We start from the raw sequence: 15721 nt of genomic DNA on the forward strand, positions 1-15721 counted from the left end.
AAAACAGAACAAAACAAAAGAAACTGCCACACAGGCTGTTCCACAGACAGAGGGACGCTCAGAATATCAATTTTTACGGAATATTAAATTGGAAATTGGGAAAGCAACATTCAGCCCTAAGTCGAAATGAGGCTCAAACATTTTGAAGGTGCATCTTTGATCTGAGTCTTCTGCAGAGGAAGCAAGATGACGTTAGACAAGACCTATCACTGGCACGACAGCGTCTTTCGATTGAAAATACCTGCAAGTCCGCAGACGAGTTACTGACTTAGCAGTATGTAACATTTGACCTTTTCAGTAAAGGGGAATTTATGCAGGTCCTTGGGTCTTTATAATCTTGATAAAACATATCCGCATAAAATAGTCATGACTTGTTGCAAGTAGACATTACAACAACGCACAGAGTCCTTGACTTAAATCGACCTCTATAAGTTAAGGAATCGAGGGTAAATGTCGAGGAGTGGGCTGTGCAGAAGTGTTATGCGCTGTGTTATCAGTGATGCAACTAAAACTGGAAGGATACCTAGGAAAGCTCAGCCTGCTCTGCTGTACTCCGTCACAGGCAGTCTGAGCGAGCGCCATGAGGGTAAGGGAGAAAAGGCCCCCCCCACTGTGATGTCACAGGGTTAAGTGATAACTTTTGACTTGAAAACTGTCTTGGGAAGAGACAACTATCAGGGATAATGTTTCCCAATATGCTTGTAATCCTCCCAGCTTCATGACGCAGCTGCCTAATGGAGCATATACCATGAGGCAGACATTCTGAGAATCAATTCTAGGCTCAACAGCCAGTTTTAATTTTATTCTTCTTGGGCTAGCAACAAATCCTAGCTAAGGTGCTCACGATTTCATGATGAGTCCATGAGGACTTTTTAGCAGAGGCTGGAAAGGGTGGTGTTGAGGCCGAGAACCCAGCCCCACTCAAACCACTATATCCTGTATGCAACCACACACTCCACCCCTCTGCTCTTCCCCAAGAGTCACTTGGGCTGCCAGAAGCCAAACCAAGAAGGGAGAGTGGTGTTTGCTTGCCCACCTTGTCGAATGATGGTGGTTGGCTCTCCACCATGCAGACTGGCTCTCCCGATGGAAGGCTCACTGATGTCGGTCCAGTAAACCATCTGGTCCACACAGTCGAAGGCCAGTCCAATGATGACTTTATCCTGGAAGTACAGACAGTGTAAGAATGGCCCACTCACTAGCACCTGAGTCACCAACGACGGTGGGAATCTTTCATGCACTTACAGGCATCTGGACAACTTTTTTTTATAAGCTTTTTTTTTTAAAAATATTTTATTTATTTATTTGACAGACAGAGATCACAAATAGGCACAGAAGCAGGCAGAGAGAGAGGAGGAAGCAGGCTCCCTGCTGAGGAGAGAGCACAATGTGGGGCTTGATCCCAGGACCCTGAGATCATGACCTGAGCCGAAGGCAGAGGCTTTAACACAGTGAGCCACCCAGGCGCCTTTTTTTTTTTTTTTTAAGATTTTATTTATTTATTTGACAGACAGTGAGAGAGAGACAGGGAGGGAGAGAGTGAGCACAAGAAGGAGGAGGGGCAGCAGGAGGGGGAAAAGCAGTCTCTCCACTGAGCAGGGAGCCCAACGTGGGGCTTGATCCCAGGACCCTGGGATCATGACCTGAGCTGAAGGCAGACACCCAACTGACTGAGCCACCCAGGTGCCCCATGGACACCTTTTTTAATGAAGTGTCTTCAAGTCTTTAGTCTACTGAAAAATGTTTATTATTGAGGTGTAGGAGTTCTGTATGTAGTTCGGATGAAAATCTCTTGCATTATACATATATGTGTGTGTGTGTGTAGATGTATATATATTTCCACTCATGTAGTTTGTTTTCTCACTTTCTTGTTTGTTTTTGTTTTATTTTCATTTTCTTAATGGCATTCTTCAAAAACAAAAGTTTAAAATATTTATTTAGATTTATTATTGTTTCTCTTATGACTAATGCTTTTTATATATCATCTAAGAAATTTTTACCTACCTAAAGATCATTTTAAAAAAAGACACAAATAGGGCACCTGGGTGGCTCAGTTGGTGAAGTGTTCACCTTCGGGTCAGGTCATGATCTCCAGGTCCTTGAATTGAGCCCCGAGGTGGGTTCCCTGCTTATAGGGGAGTCTGCTTCCCCCTGTGCCCCCCTCCCCTGCTCATGCACTCTCTCTCTCTCTCTCTCTTTTGTGTACATGTGCATACACACTCTCTGTCTCTGAAATAAATAAATAAAATCTTTTTAAAAAGACAGAAATATTGGAAAGGAAGAGGTGAGACCACTCTAAGATAATTTGATGGTTTATGTAGAAAATCCTGGGGAATCTATCAAACTATTGTAACTACCAGTTGAATTCAGTCCAAGGTTGCAGGGCACAAGGTCAATATTAAATGGTATTTCTACATAGTAGCAAAAAGTAAGTAATGTTTATAATAGCACCAAAAAAGGCACCAAAGGATTTAAGAACAAATATTTTTGAATATGTAAAATTCTATGCTGAATATTATAAAACACCACAGACTGAAAATAAGGAGACTCGAATAAATGAAGAGATAAATTAGTCTAATGGATTGTAAGGTTTAATATTGCTAAGATATCATTTTTTTCCTAAACAGATTTAGAGATTCAGTGCCATCGAGATCAAAATCCCAGCAGGCTTTTTTTCACCCTTTGTTATGAACAAGCTTACTCTAAAATATCTACAGAAATGCAAGGTGAATATATAAAGAAATCCTACCACTCCATAACAACAAGCCAGCCAACTACAAAATGGGCAAAGGATATGAGTAGACATTTTTCCAAAGAAGATACGTGAATGGTCCATAAGTGCATGAGAAGATGAGACTATCCCTCATTAGCGAAACGGGAATCAAAACCACAATGGGGGGGGAGGAGTCAAGATGGCGGAGAAGTAGCAGCCTGAGACTACATCAGGTAGCAGGAGATCAGCTCGATAGCTTATCTAAACATTGCAAACACCTACAAATCCAACGGGAGATCGAAGAGAAGAAGAACAGCAACTCTAGAAACAGAAAATCAACCACTCTCTGAAAGGTAGGACTGGCGGAGAAGTGAATCTAAAACGACGGGAAGATAGACCGCGGGGGGAGGGGCCGGCTCCTGGCAAGCGGCGGAGCAACAGGGCACAAAATCAGGACTTTTAAAAGTCTGTTCCACTGAGGGACATTGCTCCAGAGGCTAAACCAGGGTGAAGCCCACGTGGGGTCAGCGTGGCCCCAGGCCCTGCAGGGTCACAGAAGGATCGGGGGTGTCGGAGTGTCAGAGAGCTCGCAGGTATTAGAACGGAGAAGCCGGCTGCAGAGACAGAGCCGAGGACTGAACTCTCAGCTCGGGGTTACCTTGAACTGGTCGCGGGCTGGGTGAGCTCGGAGCGCGGCTAGAGGCTGGGGATACGGGAGTGATTGGGTGCTGTCCTCTGGGGGCGCACTGAGGAGTGGGGCCCCAGGCTCTCGGCTCCTCCGGGCCGGAGACTGGGAGGCCGCCATTTTCATTCCCATCCTCCGGAACTCTACGGAAAGCGTTCAGGGAACAGAAGCTCCCAAAAGCGAACCCGAGCCGATTACTTAGTCCGGCCGCCGGTAAGGGTGGTGCAATCCCGCCTCGGGCAAAGACACTTGAGAGTCACTACAACAGGCCCCTCCCCCAGAAGATCAACAAAATATCCAGCCAGGACGAAGTTCATCTATCAAGGAAAGTAGGTTCAATTCCTAAGACAGCAGAGCAATTCCAGAGGAGGAGAAAGCAAAGCACGGAACTCATGGCTTTCTCCCCATGATTCTTTAATCTTGCGGCTACTTCAATTTTTTTTTCTTTTTTCAATTTTTTTTTCTTTTTTCTTTTTCCTTCTTCTGCTAAATTTTTTAAAACTTTTACCCTTTTCTTTTTTAACGTTTTTTGACTAGTTCATCTAAATATATATATTTTTTCTTTCTTTTTTATATTTTTTCTTTATTGTTTTATTTTTAAAATTTTTTTCTTTTTTTTTCTTTTTTTCTTAATTTTTTTTCTTTTTTTTTTTTTCGAACCTGTTTTTATCCCCTTTCTCCCCCCCACAATTAGGGGTCTCTTCTGATTTGATTACAGCGCATTTTTCTGGGGTCTTTGCCACCCTTTTAGTAGTTTATTTGCTCCTTCATATCCTCTTATCTGGACAAAATGACAAGGCGGAAAAAATCACCACAAACAAAAGAACAAGAGACAGTACCGAAGGCTAGGGACCTAATCAACACAGACATTGGTAATATGTCAGATCAAGAGTTCAGAATGACGATTCTGAACATTCTAGCCGGGCTCGAAAAAGGCATGGAAGATATTAGAGAAACCCTCTCTGGAGATATTAAAGCCCTTTCTGGAGAAATTAAAGAACTAAAATCTAACCAAGTTGAAATCAAAAAAGCTATTAATGAGGTGCAATCAAAAATGGAGGCTCTCACTGCTAGGATAAATGAGGCAGAAGAAAGAATTAGTGATATAGAAGACCAAATGACAGAGAATAAAGAAGCCGAACAAAAGAGGGACAAACAGCTGCTGGACCATGAGGGGAGAATTCGAGAGATAAGTGACACCATAAGACGAAACAACATTAGAATAATTGGGATTCCAGAAGAAGAAGAAATAGAGAGGGGAGCAGAAGGTCTATTGGAGAGAATCATTGGAGAGAATTTCCCCAATATGGCAAAGGGAACAAGCATCAAAATCCAGGAGATGCAGAGAACCCCCCCTCAAAGTCAACAAGAATAGGTCCATACCCCGTCACCTAATAGTAAAATTGACAAGTCTTAGTGACAAAGAGAAAATCCTGAAAGCAGCCCGAGAAAAGAAGTCTGTAACATACAATGGTAAAAATATTAGATTGGCAGCAGACTTATCCACAGAGACCTGGCAGGCCAGGAAGAGCTGGCATGATATATTCAGAGCACTAAACGAGAAAAACGTGCAGCCAAGAATACTCTATCCAGCTAGGCTATCATTGAAAATAGAAGGAGAGATAAAAAGCTTCCAGGACAAACAAAAACTGAAAGAATTTGCAAACACCAAACCAGCTCTCCAGGAAATATTGAAAGGGGTCCTCTAAGCAAAGAGAGAGCCTAAAAGTAGTAGATCAGAAAGGTACAGAGACAATATACAGTAACAGTCACCTTACAGACTAATAATGGCACTAAATTCATATCTCTCAATAGTTACCCTGAATGTTAATGGGCTAAATGCCCCAATCAAAAGACACAGGGTATCAGAATGGATAAAAAAACAAAACCCATCAATATGTTGCCTACAAGAAACTCATTTTAGACGCGAAGACACCTCCAGATTTAAAGTGAGGGGGTGGAAAACAATTTACCATGCTAATGGGCATCAGAAGAAAGCTGGAGTGGCAATCCTTATATCAGATCAATAAGATTTTAAGCCAAAGACTATAATAAGAGATGAGGAAGGACACTATATCCTACTCAAAGGGTCTGTCCAACAAGAAGATCTAACAATTTTAAATATCTATGCCCCTAACGTGGGAGCAGCCAACTATATCAACCAATTAATAACAAAATCAAAGAAACACATCAATAATAATACAATAATAGTAGGGGACTTTAACACTCCCCTCACTGAAATGGACAGATCATCCAAGCAAAAGATCAACAAGGAAATAAAGGCCTTAAATGACACACTGGACCAGATGGACATCACAGATATATTCAGAACATTTCATCCCAAAGCAACAGAATACACATTCTTCTCTAGTGCACATGGAACCTTCTCCAGAATAGATCACATCCTGGGTCACAAATCAGGTCTCAACTGGTATCAAAAGATTAGGATCATTCCCTGCATATTTTCAGACCACAATGCTCTGAAGGTAGAGCTCAATCACAAGAGGAAAGCTGGAAAGAACCCAAATACATGGAGACTAAACAGCATCCTTCTAAAGAATGAATGGGTTAACCAGGAAATTAAAGAAGAATTGAAAAAATTCATGGAAACAAATGATAATGAAAACACAACAGTTCAAAATCTGTGGGACACAGCAAAGGCAGTCCTGAGAGGAAAATATATAGCGGTACAAGCCTTTCTCAAGAAACAAGAAAGATCTCAAGTACACAACCTAACCCTACACGTAAAGGAGCTGGAGAAAGAACAAGAAAGAAACCCTAAACCCAACAGGAGAAGAGAAATCATAAAGATCAGAGCAGAAATCAATGAAATAGAAACCAAAAAAAAAAAAAAAATAGAAAAAATCAATGAAACTAGGAGCTGGTTCTTTGAAAGAATCAATAAGATTGATAAACCCCTGGCCAGACTCATCAAAAAGAAAAGAGAAAGGACCCAAATAAATAAAATCATGAATGAAAGAGGAGAGATCACAACTAACACCAAAGAAATACAGACAATTATAAGAACATACTATGAGCAACTCTACGCCAACAAATTTGACAATCTGGAAGAAATGGATGCATTCCTAGAGACATATAAACTACCACAACTGAACCAGGAAGAAATAGAAAACCTGAACAGGCCCATAACCAGTAAGGAGATTGAAACAGTCATCAAAAATCTCCAAACAAACAAAAGCCCAGGGCCAGACGGCTTCCCAGGGGAATTCTACCAAACATTTAAAGAAGAACTCATTCCTATTCTCCTGAAACTGCTCCAAAAAATAGAAATGAAAGGAAAACTTCCAAACTCATTTTATGAGGCCAGCATCACCTTGATCCCAAAACCAGACAAGGATCCCACCAAAAAAGAGAACTACAGACCAATATCCTTGATGAACACAGACGCCAAAATTCTCGCCAAAATACTAGCCAATAGGATTCAACAGTACATTAAAAGGATTATTCACCACGATCAAGTGGGATTTATTCCAGGGCTGCAGGGTTGGTTCAACATCCGCAAATCAATCAATGTGATAGAACACATTAATAAAAGAAAGAACAAGAACCATATGATACTCTCAATAGATGCTGAAAAAGCATTTGACAAAGTACAGCATCCCTTCCTGATCAAAACTCTTCAAAGTGTAGGGATAGAGGGCACATACCTCAATATTATCAAAGCCATCTATGAAAAACCCACCGCAAATATCATTCTCAATGGAGAAAAACTGAAAGCTTTTCCGTTAAGGTCAGGAACACGGCAGGGATGTCCATTATCACCACTGCTATTCAACATAGTCCTAGAAGTCCTAGCCTCAGCAATCAGACAACAAAAAGAAATTAAAGGCATCCAAATTGGTAAAGAAGAAGTCAAACTATCACTCTTCGCAGATGATATGATACTATATGTGGAAAACCCAAAAGACTCCACTCCAAAACTGCTAGAACTTGTACAGGAATTCAGTAAAGTGTCAGGATATAAAATCAATGCACAGAAATCAGTTGCATTTCTGTACACCAACAACAAGACTGAAGCAAGAGAAATTAAGGAGTCAATCCCATTTACAATTGTACCCAAAACTATAAGATACCTAGGAATAAACCTAACCAAAGAGGCTAAGAATCTATACACAGAAAATTATAAAGTACTCATGAAAGAAATTGAGGAAGACACAAAGAAATGGAAAAATGTTCCATGCTCCTGGATTGGAAGAATAAATATTGTGAAAATGTCTATGCTACCCAAAGCAATCTACACATTTAATGCAATCCCTATCAAAATACCATCCATTTTTTTCAAAGAAATGGAACAAATAATCCTCAAATTTATATGGAACCAGAAAAGACCTCGAATAGCCAAAGGAATATTGAAAAAGAAAGCCAAAGTTGGTGGCATCACAATTCCGGACTTCAAGCTCTATTACAAAGCTGTCATCATCAAGACAGCATGGTACTGGCACAAAAACAGACACATAGATCAGTGGAACAGAATAGAGAGCCCAGAAATGGACCCTCAACTCTATGGTCAACTAATCTTCGACAAAGCAGGAAAGAATGTCCAATGGAAAAAAGACAGCCTCTTCAATAAATGGTGCTGGGAAAATTGGACAGCCACATGCAGAAAAATGAAATTGGACCACTTCCTTACACCACACACGAAAATAGACTCCAAATGGATGAAGGACCTCAATGTGAGAAAGGAATCCATCAAAATCCTTGAGGAGAAACGCAGGCAGCAACCTCTTCGACCTCAGCCGTAGCAACATCTTCCTAGGAACCACGGCAAAGGCAAGGGAAGCAAGGGCAAAAATGAACTCTTGGGATTTCATCAAGATCAAAAGCTTTTGCACAGCAAAGGAAACAGTTAACAAAACCAAAAGACAACTGACAGAATGGGAGAAGATATTTGCAAACGACATATCAGATAAAGGGCTAGTATCCAAAATCTATAAGGAACTTAGCAAACTCAACACCCAAAGAACAAACAATCCAATCAAGAAATGGGCAGAGGACATGAACAGACATTTCTGCAAAGAAGACACCCAGATGGCCAACAGACACATGAAAAAGTGCTCCACGTCACTCGGCATCAGGGAAATACAAATCAAAACCACAATGAGATATCACCTCACACCAGTCAGAATGGCTAAAATGAACAAGTCAGGAAATGACAGATGCTGGCGAGGATGTGGAGAAAGGGGAACCCTCCTCCACTGTTGGTGGGAACGCAAGCTGGTGCAACCACTCTGGAAAACAGCATGGAGGTTCCTCAAAATGTTGAAAATAGAACTACCCTATGACCCAGCAATTGCACTACTGGGTATTTACCCTAAAGACACAAACATAGTGATCCGAAGGGGCACGTGCACCCGAATGTTTATAGCAGCAATGTCTACAATAGCCAAACTATGGAAAGAACCTAGATGTCCATCAACAGATGAATGGATAAAGAAGAAGTGGTATATATACACAATGGAATACTATGCAGCCATCAAAAGAAATGAAATCTTGCCATTTGCGAAGACGTGGATGGAACTAGAGCGTATCATGCTTAGTGAAATAAGTCAATCGGAGAAAGACAACTATCATATGATCTCCCTGATATGAGGACATGGAGAAGCAACATGGGGGGGTAGGGGGATAGGAGAAGAATAAATGAAACAAGATGGGATTGGGAGGGAGACAAACCATAAATGACTCTTAATCTCACAAAACAAACTGTGGGTGCTGGGGGGAGGTGGGATTGGGAGAGGGGGAGGGGGCTATGGACATTGGGGAGGGTATGTGCTATCATGAGTGCTGTGAAGTGTGTAAACCTGGCGATTCACAGACCTGTATCCCTGGGGATAAAAATACATTATATGTTTATTAAAAAAAAAAAATTTGGAAGGGGAGGTGAACCATAAGAGACTATGGACTCTGAAAAACAACCTGAGGGTTTTGAAGGGTCAGGGGTGGGAGGTTGGGGGAACAGGTGGTGGGTAATGGGGAGGGCACGTTTTGCATGGAGCACTGGGTGTTGTGCAAAAACAATGAATACTGTTACGCTGAAAAAATAAATAAAATGGGGAAAAAAAAAAAACCACAATGAGACCCTACTCCACACATATTAGGATGGCTCCTGTTAAAAACCAGAAGATAATAAGTGTTGACAAGAAGGTTGAGAAATTGGAAAGAAGGTTGAGAAATTGGAATCTTTGTACTCTGCCGACAGAAATGTCAAAAGGTGCAGCTACTAAGGAAAACAGTATGGCAGTTCCTCAAAAAGTTTTTTAAAAATCTGCAGAATTACCATATGATTCGGAAATTCCAGGCCTGGTTTATGGTCAAAAAGAGACACAGCAGGGACTTGAACAGAAATGTGTACACCCGTGTTCACACCAGCATTGCTCACAAAACCAAGGGGTGGAAGTGACCCAAGTGTCCATTGACGAAGAATGCATGAACAAAATGTGCTCAGTCTGTGCCATGAATATTATTCAGCTTAAGAAGGAGGAAATTCTGACACCTGCCACACCATGGATGGACCTTGAGGACATTCTGTGAAGTAAGCCGGTTACAAACGGATAAATACCACAGGATTCCGAATGCATGAAGCACCGTAGAGGAGTCAAATCCATGGAGACAAAAGTAGACTCGTGGTTGCCAAGGGCAGGTGAAGAATGGGGCTATTATTTAATGGGTACAGTGTTTCTGTGGGATGAGCGGTGGATGGGGGTGCCGGTTGCGTCATCGCGGTGAAGCAGTGAAAACGGTAAAAATACACCAGAGACACGTACATTAAAAGAACACGGTGAACGTTGATCCCGTTGTTTCAGGGCCTCCCCTCCACCTGTCCTACCTGGACTCTGCCTTTGTCTTGGGCGACCATGACTATCACAGCGGGCTCAACCCCCTCCCGCAACCTCAGCGTGTGCGCCAGAGGACACGAAGAAAGAATGATGATTGCCCCCGAAGAGATATATGCTTCCAAGAGGCAGCAGAAGAACACAATGATCACTTATTCACTCTGCAAACAGTCTCCGAGTGCCAAGCACTGTTTTGGCTCTAAGACCCAGCACTGGGAAACAGGCATGTCCGTGATAGAGACAGCAGTTGCTGGTCTCGGGAGCTTACTTCTTAGTGGGAACAGATTCATCAGATACAGACATGTATGTTGTTGTACAATGTATCCAGCAGTGCTAAGGTAAAGACAAAGCAGGACAAGGAGACAGAAGCGCGGACAGGGCCAGGACAGGTTCCCAGAGAGGTGCCGTGCCAACAGAAGTGGGATGAGGCAAGGCACAGAACTGCACATGTGCCCGGGAGGGTGAGGACTCCGGGCGGGGGGGATAGTAAGTGCAAAGGCCCAGAGATGGGGATGTGTGTGGCGTGTCTTGGACCAGACAGAAGGCCGGACGGCTGAAGCTGGTAGGGGCTGGGGTGGACGGTGACAGGGAATGGGGTGTGAGAAATGGCTGGGGGCCACGGGAAGAACCAGATTTTATTCTGGGTGAAGGGAGAACCCATCAGAGGGTTTCGTGTAGGGCAGGAATATGAATCCCATCAAGGCTAATGACAACAGGTTTTGAGAAAAGCCTCTTCACTCCTTATGGGACTTGAGGGTCCCTCTCAGCCCTGGCAACCCTGACCGAATTGTGCCGGAAGTCCCCAGGTCTCAGGCTGGGTTTCTTGCCGAGGGGGTGGTCAGGATTGCAGATGAAACTAAATGGCTTTTCAGAAGCGTCCAACCCCGGAGAGCCTGGGGGGCTCAGTGGGTTAAGCATCTGCCTTTAGCTCATGTCATGATCCCAGGGTCCTGGGATCGAGCCCCACATTGGGCTCCCAGTCCAGCGGCGAGCCTGCTTCTCCATCTACACTACCCTCTCTGGCACATGCTTGTTCCCGCTCTCTTGCAAAAATAAATAAATAAAATCTTAAAAAAAAAAAAAAGTGTCCAACCTCTAACAGACAGAAGTCCCCCGCTCACAAAATGCATCTTTGATGCTTTGAAAAGCTCAAAGCCAAAGCCTGTTTTTGCGTCGGGGCAGATACGAGGCTCTAGAGCTGATCTGTCAAACCTGAGCCACCGCACTAATTCGGCACAGGAAGGTGGGACCTGGGAGAGGCACCCAGACGAGACACCAACTCCTGTGACGCCCCACGCAAGGGGTCAGACGTCACAGAGGTCTCGGAAAGGCCTTCCTGCTTCTGCCCCATCCCCTCCTGGATGGGTGGGCAGCTCAAACACACAGCGGCCCCATCCAGAGATGGCACCTGGGGACCCATGGAAATCACAAGGCTCCCGAGTCCAGGGGACAAGGCCAGGTCCCGGAAGCCGACTGTCGTGGGCGGTTGGCCGGCGCTCACCGGGGCGTGCAGCAGCGTCCTGGCTTCTGTCTTCTGCAAGCTGCTTCCTTCCAGGGGGAGGCGCTCGATCTTCCCCGTCTGAGCGAAGAGCAAGTGGGTCCCAGGCGGCAGCGGGATCACAGCGGTAGGAACAGAGGGTCGTTGGGGAACCGGGGGAGCCACTGTACTCAGACCTGGGTGGCGGGAGAGGTCAGCGAGCAAGGCCTGCGTGCAGCAGGAACACACACACCAGCGCACGCGTGTGGGCGTACACATGCACGCGCACACACGCATGCACGCACACACGCACACACACGCCCTGGGTCACACCGCCTTCGTGGCACCACAGACGGCACAAGCACGCGGTGCTCACTGTACCTCTATAAACACAAGGAGCGGAAAGACCACAGAGGGCGTTTGTGAAGGTCATAAGGCAAGGCCTGAGGTTCATATTAAAAGTCACGTGGAAAGGGAAAACCAAGCAAGGGCTTTGCCTTCCCTTAGAAACAGAAATACTGTAACCACTCCTGCGCTGCTTTGGACACATGAACCAAAGGACAGCAAGAACAGCAACCCCCCCCTCCCCCGGCGGTCCAGCCAAAACCCCTGCCCCCAGGGAGCTCACACCCCGGGGGGAAGGTGCTGGGCTTCCCAGGCTGGAGGGGCTCTCAGAGCAAGCCGGCCCTGCTCGCCCCCGGGGCCCGTGAGCAGACACACAGCCCCCCTGGCCTTTCAGGAACAGAGCCCTGGGCAGGGGCCCATTCTCCCCTAGTGTCAGCCTCGCCTCCTAAATGCTCTGGCATGACTCCCCGCTCCCCCAGGACGCGAGAATGTCCTGAGAAGGGACAGGCTGCCCTGGCTACAGTGGGGGGGCCCGGACGTGGCCCTTCCAGGGCTCGGCTCTGGTTCCTGTTCTCGGACCAGAGAGCGTCGGACCGGTCCTCACTGGGGCCATTTCCCCTTCTTTCTCCTGCCTGCCTATCTTGCCCACTGCACCCAGTCAGTGACATGAACCAGGCTGGCTGACCTCTTCTCTCTCTGGAATCCATCCCTCCTCCCCAAACTCCCTGCCAGCCCACCGGCTGGTCATTTGCTCGCCTGTTAGGCACCTGCCGGGGCCACTCAGCTTCTACCCGTCAGCCGTCGTTTTTCTAAAACCTGAATCTGGTTGCATCAATGTCTCAAGACCCTCTCTGGGCTCCCGGTTGCCCTCGGGATCAAGCCCAGGCCCTCTGCTGGGCATCCCAGGCCCTCCCCCGGGCTCCCCTCCTCTCTCTGACCTCTCGCCTGCACCTGCTGCCTGAATCAGCCCCTCAACCCCAGCCCCCCACAGAGCTGCTGCCTTTGCCTCTGCTTGGTAACCTACTGGCTCCGCAACACCTTCCCCAACTGGCCCACCGCCCACATAAGCCTCTGCATTTCCCGGTGAGCTCCTCTCCCTGCCCTGCCCCTGTTCACCTGTCCCCCAGGTTCTGGGGGGCTGGCGCTGTGACTTACCCCTTTGGATCCCCAGGCACTGATCCCAGCATTGGAAGCTCAGCTAATGTTCGCTGCATGAATTAAGGGCCACTTCCTACTCACTGGGCCTCTTAGCAGCTTTGGGAAAATAGCTGGTAGAGGCCCAATCCTCGATCACTAGCTGAACCGAGAATGGAGATTCAAGGACTGATTGTGCTTGATTTTGATTACGTGTAGCAGTGACCATCTCCTACATCTGAGACAGAAGCCAGACTGTAGATCTGGGCTCCATCCTAGAGTGCGGCTGAGAGGTCCCAAGCAGCACAGACCCGCTGGCCTCACTCTCCCTGACCCTGCTCCCGGCCCCGCACCACCCAGGGAAGGCCTTCGGGGGGCCTCTTCCAAGCCTGCCACAGAGCATGCAGCCAGAAGGCCAGGCGGCCACTGCAGGGAGTGTGCCCTGGGGGACCCACAGCACACATACCCCGTGCTATCCACGCAGGATGGCTGCAGCGGGTCCTGCCAGCATTCGTACAGGACAGGTGTGCAGAGAGGAAGAGAACAGGATGGGGCGGTGGGGGGGGATAGACAGATGGAGGGAAACAGAGGAGAGAGGAGCAGAGGGCAGAAAGGGGTGGGGGGGGACAGGGTCCGGGCTGATGGAGCACTGCAGGATTTAGGGTAGACAGAACATGTCGCCTGTGCCCTGGGCAAGACCCCCAGGGATGCTCACAGGCACTGGGACTCTGGTCCCGGAGGCCCTTCTCAGACCCAAGCCCGGCGCAGTGTTGCCCTCTGACTTACATGGGGGCCTCATCCCGGGCCTGGTCCTGGTGCCCTCCAGCTCCCGGCCGTCACGATCCACACACCAGCACTGGCCCGTGCTGCCGTGGCACTGGGTGGGCATGTAGTGCCCGTGCTCGTCACACTCAGGGACAAACAGCCCAGGCCGCTGTGGGACCATCTCCCCCTCTGCCCCGAGGATGTGTTCTCTCTCCAGTTGGCATCGGGTTTTCTCCATTTCTGCAACAGAGAAAAGCACAGGGGAGGCGGTCGGCTGGGTCGTCGGGCGGGAGCCCATGGTGGATGCAGACCCATGAAAACTGAATGTTGGGTTTTGTGTTGTTCATTTTCTAAAATGTAAAATATCATGTTATTTAATGGATGTCACTGTCAAGAAGATGATATTTACATTTTCTTTTCTCTCCTATGCGATTTGTTTTCAGTTTGTAAACATTGAGGCAAAATGGACGGAACATAACGTTGATTATTTCGAAGTGAGCCCTTCAGTGCCATTTAGTACAGTCACGATACGACATTGAACCACTACCTCTATAGGATTCTGATCCCCCGTCCTTGGCTCCAAAGGAAAGCTCACACCTAGAAGCAGCATCCTCTCCACTCCCGCCTCCTCCCCGCCCCTGGCAGCCAGAACCTGCGTTCAGCCTCCATGGGTTTCCTCTCCTGGACATTTCCTATCAATGTGACACGTACGGTCATGCATATGGTGCGTGACCCGTTGTGCCTGGCCGCTCTCACCCAGCAGGTTTTCGGGGTTCATTCACAGTGTAGGATCCAGCAGTGTATCATTTCCTTCTATGCCTGAACAGTGTTCCACGGGATGGCTAGACCACATCTTGTTTATTCATTCATCACTTGGTGGGCATCACAGAAATTTGTTTTAAGAAACTTTGTTTCTCTGAAATTCGCCCTTTGTATCATCTCAAGTTTCTTGATTATCCACGCTGAGTCGAGATCAAAGATTTGGAAGACCAAACATCCCAGGGCACATTTTCCAAATCTGTGTTTCCTTTCAAAGATGACCTTGTGTTTGGCATGAAACATGGCCTTTTAACTGTGCAACTAGGATCCCCAGGTGAGGAAATCCTTCTCTATCTGTGGAAAATGGCCTGGAATCAACGACCCCCCAGTACGCAGAGCTGTAGCCGGTTCCACACTGGTTGAAGGGCGGCCACAACTCTGCAGCTGTGACATGGAAGCAACCAAATTTAATACTTAAATGAATGAGTTCCAATAAAACTTTATTTACAAAAACAGACAGTGGGCCAGATTTGGCCTGTGGGGATGGTAGCTATCAACCTGTACTCTAGGGCATTACTAGTTGTTAGGGAGAAATTTTATATAAATATGCTCATTCACATATTAATATTCACATAATAATATTATAATGTATTAGTAATAAGATACATTGTAACATAATAGATAATAATCTGTTTCACTGAACTTTGTGTCAGAAAAGCGTTTTCGATTCTCGGTTCCACCATTTTTGGTGTTATCTTGGGCACGTCCGCAGTGCTGGATGGACCACACTCCTCACCATCGGACCACGATGGCGCCAGGAACTAACCTCACGTGCTGTTGTGAGGAGGAAGGGAAATATGACGGGACAACGCGTACAGACGGAATTTGAAATTTCACACTCAGATGTTCATTTGTCACTGCAACACGGCCTCCACGGTGACATTGTGTGCGTGTTGCCAGCAAATATTTAAAGTACCTTCTGTCTATGCTCC

At 46.3% G+C, this 15721-nt stretch overlaps 1 protein-coding gene across 1 annotated transcript in view; it reads right to left on the reverse strand.

Annotated features, from left to right (window-relative positions):
• NID1 (nidogen 1) overlaps positions 1-15721 on the reverse strand; it is an 87264-nt gene that overhangs the window by 8663 nt on the left and 62880 nt on the right. Inside the window, exons 13-15 of the mRNA XM_046027260.1 lie at positions 13992-14210; positions 11751-11923; positions 1037-1163 (exon numbers count right to left, since the gene is read on the reverse strand). Of these exons, the coding sequence (XP_045883216.1) occupies positions 1037-1163; positions 11751-11923; positions 13992-14210 (519 nt within the window). The remainder of the gene's footprint in view (positions 1-1036; positions 1164-11750; positions 11924-13991; positions 14211-15721) is intronic.

This window comes from Meles meles, chromosome 13 (genome assembly GCF_922984935.1).
Source record: "Meles meles chromosome 13, mMelMel3.1 paternal haplotype, whole genome shotgun sequence".
Lineage (NCBI taxonomy): Eukaryota > Metazoa > Chordata > Mammalia > Carnivora > Mustelidae > Meles > Meles meles.